General features: G+C 40.8%; 1 protein-coding gene across 2 annotated transcripts in view; it reads left to right on the top strand.

Moving 5' to 3' along the window:
- Positions 1-12,903, top strand: part of GAP43 (growth associated protein 43) — a 92,976-nt gene that overhangs the window by 43,370 nt on the left and 36,703 nt on the right. For both annotated transcript variants that reach the window (XM_079921607.1, XM_079921606.1), the window contains exon 2: positions 7,249-7,858. In XM_079921607.1, the coding sequence (XP_079777733.1) occupies positions 7,249-7,858 (610 nt within the window). The remainder of the gene's footprint in view (positions 1-7,248; positions 7,859-12,903) is intronic.

Below are 12,903 nucleotides of genomic sequence, written 5' to 3'. Positions count from 1 at the left end.
TCTCTCTCACTCACTTGTTCACTGAACAAAATTTATCAGGTACTGCTGACTTAGAATGTAATAAATTACATTTCATAATGAAAAAGGTTTAAATAAGAAAAAATAAATCAATAATCACTATTCAGTAGAGCAGGAAGAAATGGCAATTTAATTAAATATTTATCTCATCATGTTTTATATTCCTGAACATCCAACCAGAGACATTTTGTGGCATCACACCTGAAAGGAAGGCAGTTTTTGGCAGAGTTACCTGGGCCTTCTCTTCCCGCTGGTTGGCTCTGAGCACCTTCTCCAGCAGCTTGGGGTGTGGTTTGCTCTGGGGAATGCTCAACTGGGTGGAATTCCCCTGTGATGGTGGTACAATGGGCTGTCTGCTGGTTAGGCGGCTTTTCTATCTTTTCCCAGATGTACTGGCTGCCTGCTCTTCTCTTGTCTTTCCCCAGTTGTTAGCAAAAGCCTCACAGTCCCTCTCATAGTCTGGTGTGTGAGTCCAGCCTCTTCAGCAGCCTGACAGGGAGTCCCTCTATCTTGTTCCCAGCTCAGTGGCCACTGTAGGCACCGAGACCTCTCCCAGAGCAAGGTTTAGTATCCCCTCACCTTGTCCACCTCTCCCTCCTTCCAGTGTGCCACTTAAGAGGTAGTGAACGACTTGTTGAGGTAGTGAACACTAGTAACCGTAGTGAACACTAGCAGAGGTAGTGAACTACAATCAGCAACTCTCATTGGGGGGTCTGCTTTTGCTGCTCAACGGTCGAGCCCCTTCCTTTCAGAGTTAACTCTCAGCAGATATTTGCTTAGGCATCACTGACTTTGACCCTTTGTTCAGTTAGGTGACTTATATCTCTGTTTGCCATACCTAAAGCTTTTCTGAAAGAGTTTAGTCAAATTATTCTGTCTAGCATGAGTCCTGAGAGATAGACCAGCGTAAGTATGTGCCTCGTCTCATAAGTATGTGCATCTTCCCAGCCCCCATCTGAGGAAGAGGGGCTTCCTTCCTTGAATATCTAAGGGACTAGTCATCTCCAGCCTACAACCTTAGGACATGGGGCTCATTATACAGATCAACTCTAAACAGAGGGAAGGAGAGAGTCTCCAACAATCCTCTATGAATATTTTCGCCTCTTTAACTTATGAAGAAGCAGAGATATATATTAGAAAAATAATTTGATTGCTATGATTCCAGGCAACGCATGGAGAAAATGAATGTCAGTTGTTATATCTTAGATTTATTTCCAAGTGCTTTTAAAATTATTATTATCAATGTCATTTTGTGCCTTCTCTCCTTGTCTGACTCCTGTACCTTTATTTCCATAACTGGCTTCTTTGTTCAACCTCACTGCATGAAGTCAGTTCCTCAGTTAGGTGTTGGGGAAACATATACCTGTCTTAGATGCTCTTGAAGTCCATCACTGGGAAATGAAGGGTATTAAAAGTTGACAAAATGGAATCCCATATTAATTTGCCTATCATCATCTTTCTGAAATGGCACTCATTGAGAGGTTCAAATTTTGGATTCATTCAACAAATATTAATTGAGCATCTGCTATATGCCAGACACCATTCTAGAAATTGGAGATTCAGCCATGAATGAAATAGACAAAGTGTTTCATTTGCTGACTTCTGTCTGTTAGAAGGTGCCAATGATAATATGCTCTTTGCCTCATCTCCATCTTTGTGGGACAGCTAGAGTTCTACATATACAAAATAAAATAAAAGATAAGTCTTTTGAATGGAAACTGAGTTCTCCGCCAGTAGTACTTTATACTGGGTTGAATATACCACTTCATATTCTTTAGGAAGTAGCTGGGCTGTACATGTTAAATAAATAATATATGAAAGTGAGCTGAAGACCCATCTTTTGATCACCAGCTATTTTCTGAAAAGTTCACATTACTATTCCAGTTTCCAATGTGGGATATTTGGTTTTCTATATAGTCAGCCAATCAATGAGCATTTCTTGCCCACTTAATTAGGACTGTGGAGCTGCAGCGTTATGCTGCACACTTCATCTGAAGGGGAAAAGAGAATCCCCTCACTACCACTGTGCCAGGATTTGCAAAGTCACTCTTGATGTCTCACGTTCCCCTGGAGAATTGCTCAGTTGTCATATGTCAGTGCTCCCACCTGCCCAGGAACTAAAAGAAGACTCTTCACTGGACTGAAAATAAGAGTTTAAAAAAATGGTGGCCATTGCTGGCAAATGCACAACTGTTTCATTATACCTACTTGCATCCTGCCCCCCATCCCCTCACTCTCTTAGTTGGATTTTCAAGCCATATTGAGTGTTAAGGGACCCCTGTATCCCAGCTGTGCCTATTCATCTTTTAAATGACACCTTCTTCCCTAGAACTGCCCAGAAACCTGAAGACACTTCCGCTACAGAACTGGAGAAGGTTTGCGCATCCTCCTTTGGCTCCTCCATAAGGGGCAGTTCTCTGGACTTCTGATCTTTGACTAGGTTCAAAGCAGGTACAGAAGCTCCACTGGGAGCTTCTTTAATACTTGGACATTTCTCCTAAAGTATATGCTTTCAACTGTGCTCAAAGCCGACTAAGCTGAAAAATAGAGTGAAATTTTCTTATGTGAATTTCACCTCACTAAATTATTAATAAAAACTAGAGTGAGCCATAAGTAGGTATTTGTTAGATTCATACATATCCATCCACACTTTATTCTGGTTCTGATATCCCTGGCCTTTCAATTTTGCTTCTCGGAAATATCTTTTGCTCAATCAAATTGAAAATATTTTGGTTTACTAAAAATGTTCTTAGAAAGAAGAACTGGTGCACACTAATGATTTTTAAAAGCATTTAAAATTCAATCCTGTTTCAGAGAAAATTTGAAGTATTATCATCGTAGTGTTTAGAGCTAGCAGAAGTAGATTCAGGGCCACATTTTTCTGTGCTTGGGAGGTTGAAGTAGTCCTATGATAATTAGAAATAGTTAAATGAATTGAAGTGTCCCAGATGAATGGATGACGCTATTTTAAGTCCTGAAAGTTAGGCATTTATAGATTTTTTTGCCTAAAGCTCTTTTGGAACATAATAAATGCAAATTTTGGACATCTTAGACTGAATCCTAATTTGTTCACTCTCTCCTCCCCCAAGAGGAAAAGGAAACTATTAACCAGAGCAACAATGTTGGGTATGAAATAGTACTTCTTACATTTGGCTTTCTTATCTCTGATTCTTAAATGTTGATGAAAAGTATTGCCCTTTCACCTAATGGACTTTAAAATTTGACCAGATCCCAGCAACTTAGTAGAATGGTACCCTTCATCTTCTTCAAACCAATATTCATCCAAGGTTTTAGCCTTGGTTGAACAGTTAACATTTCCCATACTTTGTTTCCTTTAAGACTTCATAAATTACAGAGTTCCTGAACAAATTAATCAGTAAAAATTCTAAACTATAGCAATGAAGATTCCTGGAAAAAAAAAGTATGGCAACTAATAATGATCCTCTTCCTACACGTAAGGAACTGCATTGGCATGTCCACATTAGTTAATTCATGGATAGCAACAATTCCATGTAAAAATGAAAGAATTTTATCAGAGCTCAGCACAAAGCTTGTTTGTGGCAACGCTGAGTTTAAAAAATAAATCTATTTTTATGAGACTATGAACTAACTCTTTTTAGCCATTAAGTACCAGAATCCCCTTTTTTCTGGACTTCCTCCATCTCTAACTGACATATTTAGACTATTGGCCTTGCTTTATAGACAGGTGTAATGTCGGGTGTCTCCTTGAATTCCTGGGGAATTATTGATTGTTAAATACTATGAGCTTATTTTTTTTAAGTGTATTTTAAAAAGAGTCCTGTGTGGATAGATACAGTCTCTGTCTGCTCACTAGTGTGTCTGTGGTACCAGCATAGGCACTCAGTATTGCTAAATGAATAGATGAATCAAGATGTTGACATGATGCTTGATGCACCATCGGCTACAAGAAAGACTAAGTTGTTCTGGGTCACAGATGCAATAAAATTGGACTTGGGGTTGGGTGGGAAGGGAGAAGACCTGAGTTCAAATACAAGTGGGGCCACTGACTGATTCACTCATGCTATCAAGTGAAACAAGTGACAACTTTTCAGGGCACAGTTTTTCCCTTTTAGAAGCTGAAAGGGTTGTGCTGAATGTAGTGAGTAGTCTCCAGTTTCTCTGGGCTCACATGCTCTTTGTTTTAGGCAAGCTCTTCTATTTCCAGTTGGGAAAAGGTCTATGTAGCCTGACATCTTGGGGTTCCCCCACAGCCAGTCTTGGGAAATGTTCTTTTTATTATTGTCACCTCTCTCAGCAAAATACACTCCCAATGCAATTACCTCTAGCACTGTGAAAGGAATTTTACCAGAAAATTACCTATAGTTTAAGCCATATTTATGGAATTAATTACAGGTACAAAAGAAAGACACACACATCCAGAATTGTCTGGCCTAAGACCCAGTTTTAACTTAAAATATTCTTATTTCTGGATACCTCTGTTCAATCACCTCATCTTAGGCTGGTTTCCTCCCTCCCTTCCCTTCCTTCCCACTCCCCTTCTCCCCTTCCTTCCTTCTCTTCCCTTCTCGTCCCCTTCCCTCTTTGTCTCTGTCTCTTTCCCTCTGACTATCTGTACAATTTGTATTAGTTGTCTATTTCCAACCAATTTCTAAAATCCAGTTCCCCTAAATCTCTAATAATATTAAGTGGCCCAGCAATTCCTCCTGGAGAAGCTGCATGCCTGTGGGGGTACTTTGACCACCTACTTGGGTATCCAGCTCTTGCAGGATTGTCTCACTTCTCTCCTAACTATGGTTTTTCACATTCTCTCCCTTCCTGCCCACACCTTTCTGTCTTGTGTCCCTTATACTCTTGGATTTTTCAGGTGAGACTGATCCCACAATCTTGGCACCCAAGTCTAGTCTGAGCCTTTCTAAATAGTCATTTCAACATAGAGGCTGTGCACAGAAGCTTAAGTCCTGATCACGTGGAAAGTTACAGTGGCAGATGATCTGAGAAATTGAGAGAGAGAGAGCGAGAGCGAGAGAGAGAGAGAGAGAGAGAGAGAGAGAGAGAGAGATTGGAGTTGGAGGTGTAAAGAACTTAGAGGGGCTCTTCCTTTATCCTTGTAAAGTACCTTCTTTATGTCATTCAGACTCTTGGCTTCCTTCTTTTTATGTTTTCCAGCGTTTTAAGTTTCATCTCCTTTTCTCTGTGTTTTTAAAGAGAAAAGGGTGATGTAGCTTTCTTGAGTCACCAGAGGGTTTTTTCTGTCCACTTGCCTACTCTGAAAGAATTGGTTTGTTTACCTTCACAAGGAGCAGTATTTGTATTAAAGAACCACTGCGCATCAAGGCCCAAGTATAGATGTCCTATCATGTAAGATGGTGCCTCATTCAGAAAATGCAAGATAGAGTAAAATAAATTAACAACATCTTGGCTGCATGCTCCATTCACAACTATTAATTTAAGAGGGTTATGCTGCCATCTCTGAGCAGAGAGCTCCTGGCAGGGACAGCTGCTCCCGTGCCCCAGATCGTGTTGTGTGCATCCCAGTAGGAGTCAACAAGAGCAGTAGGAGAGCGGGAAGGCGGTAGTGCATCAGAGCACTGAGCAGTGTGGCAGCATGGCACTGGGAAGAGGCAGCAGAATGGGCCCTTCCAAAGTGCTTTCATGCACTCCTTCACTTTTTGTATGGATACATACACCATTAACTGAGGAAGAAGAGAAACTTGCCTTGAGTTTTACTGGAAATTTATTAATCCTGCTTTTACTCTCACATGCAGCTTATTTTCAAAAGTACCTTTGTATACTCACTAGCATGTTGATGGACCTAAGCAATACAGGCCCATATGCTTGTCCCAAGAATGTCAGACAGGTCTACATCATGATGAACAGGATCTGGGTCCCTCGGGCAGAGCTTGTATGACAGGTGGAAAGCATGCCTTGTGTTGGCCTGCTGTGATTTGCATCCTAAACTGGAGCAAAAGCCAAGGTCAGGCCAAGGTCGAGACTGGGGCCAAGCAGAGGACTTGGTACATGAGAAGCATTCTTTAATTATTGGTCTTTTGCTGCATTGTTCACTGCTGTATTTCCCTATTGCTAAGACAGTGTTCTCAGAAGTTAACCAGACTTATTGTTGCAATATATACAAATGTTGAATTGCTGTGTTGTATACCTGAAACTAATATAATGGCTATATGGGGACTATAAGTGACCACACTGGGTCACCATAGTGGGCAACGGAGCTATATAGAATTCTGAGTACTTGCCTAGGCATTTCTTTTCATGATTATACCTTCTATTCCTATCCTGTGATTTAATTTCCATGTGGAAAAAAGTTATTTGCAGCCTATGTTATGTTGTAACATGATCAAATGGTAAAAATTTTGTATTCTAGTCTCTTGCCTTCAGTGCTAGGATGGCTCTGTTGATGATAATATAAAACTAATTTTAAGTTTAAATTGCTTTGGGAATAAGAAATTGTGATTTAGTGAATATATGCCACTCTTTCAAAAGCGGAAGCAGTGTTTTCCACTCTTTTTTTAAAACTCAAGAATAATGACCATTTTCTGAATTCAAATTTTGAAGGCCTGGTATGTTCATTACTGATGTTGGACCACATACAGAGGAAAACAGACGTCATTTTGTGACCAGCATTCTGACTTGTCACATCCTGAACAAACCCCTCAAAGCCCTGGAACTCATCTGCATTTTGCACAAGACCCTGATGGAATTTGCTGTTTAAACCTGAACCATATTCTTTGCCCTGAACCTACTGGTTTCCTGATGAGACCTGAAATCTTGGGGAAACAAATAGGCTTTTCCACAATATTTTTTTAAATCATAAGTTTTTCACAGGGACCCTCTCTGAAACCCTGGAAAACCAATATCTTTCAGAGGTCACTGATGAAAACCTAGGCTGGGTGGACTTGAGTTGTCAAAGTACATCCACAAAAAGGCTGATTTAAGTTTAGCAAAGGAGAGACATTGAGTTGGGGGAAGAAAGACATATAAAATAATGCCAGTGATTCTGGAAGGCCAGAAGGACATTAATTTTTCCCAGAAACTAATGTGTTCTCTCCTAAATTCTTCATCAGAAAGAGAGGGGGCTTGGTTTGAATTTCCAGGGTATTGCTGATTTCTTAACTCCAAGTATGGAGCCTGGCACAGAATAAGTCATTCAGTATGCATTTATTGAATGCTGTGATTTGAAGGAAAAGAACATTGCTCCATCTCTCCTTTTTTCCCCCCCTTTTCTCCATAAAGGTTGAAAAAAATGATGAGGACCAAAAGATTGAACAAGATGGCATCAAACCAGAAGATAAAGCTCACAAGGCCGCGACCAAAATTCAGGCTAGCTTCCGTGGACACATAACGAGGAAAAAGCTCAAAGGAGAGAAGAAGGGTGATGCCCCAGCCGCTGAGGCCGAGGCGAATGAGAAGGATGAAGCCCCCGTCGCTGAGGGTGCGGAGAAGAAGGAGGGAGAAGGTTCCACTCCCGCTGAAGCGGCCGCAGCCGCCGGCCCCAAGCCGGAAGAGACCGGCAAAGCGGGCGAAACTCCTTCCGAGGAGAAGAAGGGGGAGGGCGCCCCCGAGGCTGCCACAGAGCAGGCAGCGCCCCAGGCTCCTGCCCCCTCGGAGGAGAAGGCCGGCTCTGCTGAGACAGAAAGTGCCACTAAAGCTTCCACTGACAACTCGCCGTCCTCCAAGGCCGAAGACGCGCCAGCCAAGGAGGAGCCTAAACAAGCCGACGTGCCTGCTGCTGTCACTGCTGCTGCTGCCGCCACCACCCCTGCTGCAGAGGATGCTGCTGCCAAGGCAACAGCCCAGCCTCCATCGGAGACTGCGGAGAGCAGCCAAGCGGAGGAGAAGATAGGTGAGCGACCTCCAGGGTCAGACGCCATGGGGGGCCAGGCCACCTGTACTTGGGGGCCTATGTGGAAGGCCAGGCCCCCTGTGCCTTCGAGGGAGAGGGGACATTTCTAGAAGGTGTATTCAGGAAATCAAGGGAAGCTGCGCTGAGTTCCCCAAAGTGGCAGGGCTGAGAGCTAACTCTGGCCACTACGTTCCCAAATATCTCCAAGCCTGAGAAAGAACTTGGGCAGGTTCGTGTAGCAGCCGGTACTAGACAGGTCTGACAATTACCTTGTTAACTGGATTGGCATAAAGAGTAAAACTAAATAATCCTGGTTGAAAAAAATATTCTGTGTGCTGGATAGACTTAGTTTAATAAGTAATTACTGAGGCTACATATATTTTATGGATGGGAATTAGCTAATGTGATTATTTAGCTCTGGGAAGTGCCTGGTGTAAATGCAGCCAACTCCCTATTGATTCAGATGATGTAGTTTGTGAATTACCAGCAGCTAAAACATACTCTCAGACCACCTATTCCTAGCCCACAATGTGTTTCTGGGCGTTCTCCCCCATCAGTTGGTGAGCAGTGTGCGTATGTGTATGTACGCTCAGAGAATGTTAATTGTAACGTTAATCGGGGTCAGACTAATTAGGAAAATAAGTCTGTTGATGTTGCCAAAAACAAAAGAAAAACCCCAAATATAGAACACGTTGTGAAGTCAAACATAAATTATCATTTTATTATCAAAGACACTACTTTCTACCATACACATACATAATTGAGGGTTGACTGTGATTTTAAAAAGTTACTAGATTCTCTTTGGTTTAGCGCTCTAACCTGGAGTGTTTTCACTATTGTTGCCCAAAGAGCCTGTGCAGAATTGGAATAGAGCATTCACAGTACAAGATAAATTTAAGGGAACTTCACTCCTCAGCACTAGATCTGTCCCTCCACCCCAACCCATCCATAGTGGTGAAGGAGGCCAATGGTCTCCAAGGTCTTTCTCTAGCCTAGTGTGACCCATGAATACCTTTCAGCCCCAAACATTAAAGATAAAGTTGCTTCTGTGCCAGTTGAAAAGGTTGGGTTTACTCCTTTAGAATTTAGTGATTTAACCCACTATGTGTCCAAGGACCCAAATTTGGGCACACACCCACACTGTGCCCTTGGGAAAACACGTACACCATGAGGATGCTCTGGGAAATGCCTTGCTATCTGACCGTTAGATTGAGAAAGTAATTATTGAATATTTGCCATGATATCCATCTCTCCACATTAGATACTGCAGGATAGTGGAAGATTATTCTAGATATTTTCTGGTCTACTTCTTTCATTTTACCCCCCAAATTCTGTGAGTAAACAGCCAGATTATATTAACTATTATTGTTATTAGCATTATCTAACTTCAGATAAAGCACACACCTCTTTCTACCAGTGGCTCATCTTAAATCTTTATTCTAACTATATACCTGCCCCAGGGGCCAGACCTTGAGGTTAAGAAGATGGGAATATTTCCCTGGAAAAGGTAAGGCATGTGATAAGAATGGTTTTGGTTTTAATTTACTCAGCAAAACAAACCTTGTTAACTACTCTTCTTTAGGTTTAAGTTCCAGCCTTAGATACAATGGCTAGAAATCACTTTGCATATGACCGACTACCTATTGGTAATTTTCATAAATCTTAGAAATTAATCATGATTTTAAATATAGAAAATATTTGACATTACTCAGATCATATTTTTAAACTGGGATTTCTGAAATTGTAAGTAGAGACAGAAAGACATAATGTGATTTTAGGTATATGCTCATGATTTGGAGTAATAGAAAGGAAGACTGCTTGAATCAATGGAAAGTCTAAAAATAATATATTTTAAAGGAAATTCAGTTTTATTATTTTTCAAGTTATGATAATTCCAATGAATCAATGAACTATTTTATGTAGTACATGCTCAATAAATGTCAAGTGATGAATGAATGAAAATTGGACAGATTCAATTTATAGATAATAATTTGTTTACTCATTCATATATTCTTTGTGCAGCCTTGCTTACTCCATTCACTTATTTAATTAAGAATGTGTCTGGTCAGTAAAAGCAATAGGGATCATGCTCTGTCCTAAATCTTACAATTTCTGACTAAAAAATGCCTCAGTTAGTCTGAGCTTAATATGTACATTGAAAGGTAATTGAAAAGTATAAATGAAGTTCAACTTGAAGGTAATCACAAAGGGCAATTTATTTTACATTGTTTCTGAGCTTTGGGTAGGTACTGCCCTCTTGGTTAGATCTTGAAATGCTGCCTATAGCTTCTTTCTGGACCGATGTATCTATTAGCCTTGCCTGCTGTAGGTGACAAGCACAAATTACCCAAATATGATGAGTCTTATGGAATCACAGAAGCTACAGGTGACAAGGAGATCTGTCACAGCATAGCAAGCCCAAATTCCCATGGGCCCTGTACCACATTTTCGTCTATCTCGTATTGGATTTCATTCTAATCCTGGTTAAAAGAACAATATTCCCAGTTGAGCACTACTGTTTGGGAATGGACGGCTACCCTGGGTGGCTTTAGGATTCTGTGACTGCCTGGAGGGGTGTAGAGACAGTCTGATACGGTGGAGTAGGATTGGGGGGCAGAACAAGCCAAAAGAGAGATTCAAGACAAAAATTGCTGTCAGTAAGAGGGTCAGAATTTTGGACCACTCTGATCACTACTTTAATACAAACAGGAATTCTTTCTAAGTTATAAATGTTTTCTTTATTTTACTTCCTTTACTATTAGTGGGTTTATTACAGGTGGATGCCACTTGCATTAGGACATTTGGAACTTTTTTTTTCTTTTTTTTTTTTTAATCCTCCAACTATATCTTCCTGTCTCTGCTTTGCCACTCTGTTTGCACATCTCTGCATATGTCTATGGCCAAAAAACTTCCGTGCATTTCTGATGATGATTCCTTTATAGGAGGAGACCTGTTTGTGGCATCTTTAGGGTACTGCTTCCTTTCAGCCATGAGGAGAGGACTTTCAAGCCTCTTTGAATGATAATGTCTTTGGTGTCTCCTGCTGGATAGTGCTCATTGTATAGTGCTCATTGGACAGTGCTCATTGGACTCACGGTAAAAGAATTCTCTGCTATGTCTCTTCTTCTCCATGATAACCCGCTGACTTTCCCTAGTAGAGGACTCCAAAACTTCTGCTCTGGCTATATTCAGTGATGTCGTATTACCAAGGGAACACATCCCGGAGGCTAGAAATCAGAGATGTTGACTGGGTAGCTCTCACAGGGTACTTGACTAGCACTAGTAGAAAGTGTAACTGGGTTATCCTAGATTTTCTGTATGTTGATTTTGGCTGCATTTTATTTTCGTGGTCTCTTTACCCTTTTCTAACTGAGGCCATCAATAATGATCCAGGAAAGAGAGGAGTTCTATTCATCATTCCTCTGAATAGAAACTCAGTATCTTTCTACCTCTCTTCCTGCTTTTTCTTCCTCCTTCTTCTTCCCTCCCTCCCTCTCTTCCTCTCTCCCTTTGTTCTTTCCTTTTTCCCTTTCATTTATATTAACTTTCTACCATGCTAGCCATTAGCGTCACAAAGATGCATTAGTGATGGTCGCTGATCTTAAGGAGTTCTGATTTGGTAGTAGGCGTGGGATGAAATTCAGGGAGCGGTTTTGAAAACTATCACAGTAATAATCTCAACTCAGTTAAATTCTACAGAAAGATATGGAGTATCTTTATATGCCAATATACTGTGGGACAAAATATGGATGAGACAGTGCTTCTGCAGTTTGCTACATGCTAAAAAGGTTTTATGTAATGTGTGCCTCTATAGCCAAATTATTAGCAAAAGAATAATGCAAATTTTATAGTTTCTGGAAAGATAATTATGTGTAAAAAAATGAAATACCCAACCCACATTTTTGGAGTTGGAGAAATTCTTTACTTTCCCCAGAACAAAATGTTCCAAAGGCCCAAGATAACCATCCATGATATTCTTAGCTCTCCAGAAGATAGACCCACTTCCACCACACTCTGTGTTACATGTGAGATTAACCAAGGATATTTACACTTATTTGACACAGTGCCTCAGAAGCAGTTTTGATTTGATATGTGGTTTCAACCACTTCCCAAGTTTATACACAATTCATAAAGAGTGAAAATTTGGGGTGTGAAAGTCCGTAAATGCTATCTATAAAACAGGAGCACCCTGTCAGCTACTCAGTAGCACGCTGCTTAAATACTGTTGATTATTAAGCTTTTATAGAGCACTTTTATATTGCTCTAGTAATCATTTTTATTGGCTTTTCTTGAAAACACTCCAGTGGCATTCGATAATATTTTTCTTTCTGCTTTTACATTCTGAGAACAGGGGCAAAGTAAATGAATATTCTGCCCACAGACACAGTGACAAAGTAGGGGTCAAACTGATAGACCCCCTAAACCCTCACCTTAATCTTGGCCTTGCAGTTCTTTACCTCTCTTTTAAGGTGCTATGTTTTATCTCAATTCCTGCGTTTTCTCTTTATCTTAGCAGTTGTGAAAATTTCTGATTATTGTCAGGAAATACTAGCCAGGTCCTAGGACATTCTGTGCCCTCCATGCCCAGTAAGATATACCAAGGAAAGAATGCTGGAGACCAGGGGTATAGCCTCAATAATTTTACTAATGAGATGTGTGATATGAGGCAAGTAATTGCTTCTCTCTGGGCTTCAGTTGTCTCTTCATTAAGAGAAGGGGTTAAGGTAGTTGGTTTTTAAGGTTTAAAATATATAGTTTCTACTGAGCCTGCGCTCTAGAGCTCACGTGCCACAACTACTGAAGCCTGCGCGCCTAGAGCCCATGCTTCTCAACAAGAGAAGACACCGCACTGCCGCAACAAATAGTAGCCCCCGCTCGCCGCAACCAGAGAAAGCCCACGCGCAGCAACAAAGACCCAATGCAGCCAAAAATAAAAAATTTAAGAAATAAACTTCAAAAAAAAAAAATCAGCCAAGTAAATAAATAATAAAATATATAGTTTCTATAATAGGTAGCACTTAATGAGCATTTATGAAGTGTCAGAC

The sequence above is a fragment of the Stenella coeruleoalba genome, assembly GCF_951394435.1.
Source record: "Stenella coeruleoalba genome assembly, chromosome: 5".
NCBI lineage: Eukaryota > Metazoa > Chordata > Mammalia > Artiodactyla > Delphinidae > Stenella > Stenella coeruleoalba.
The sequence above is the reverse complement of the archived record's forward strand: the minus strand, read 5'-3'. Positions and strand labels throughout refer to the sequence as shown.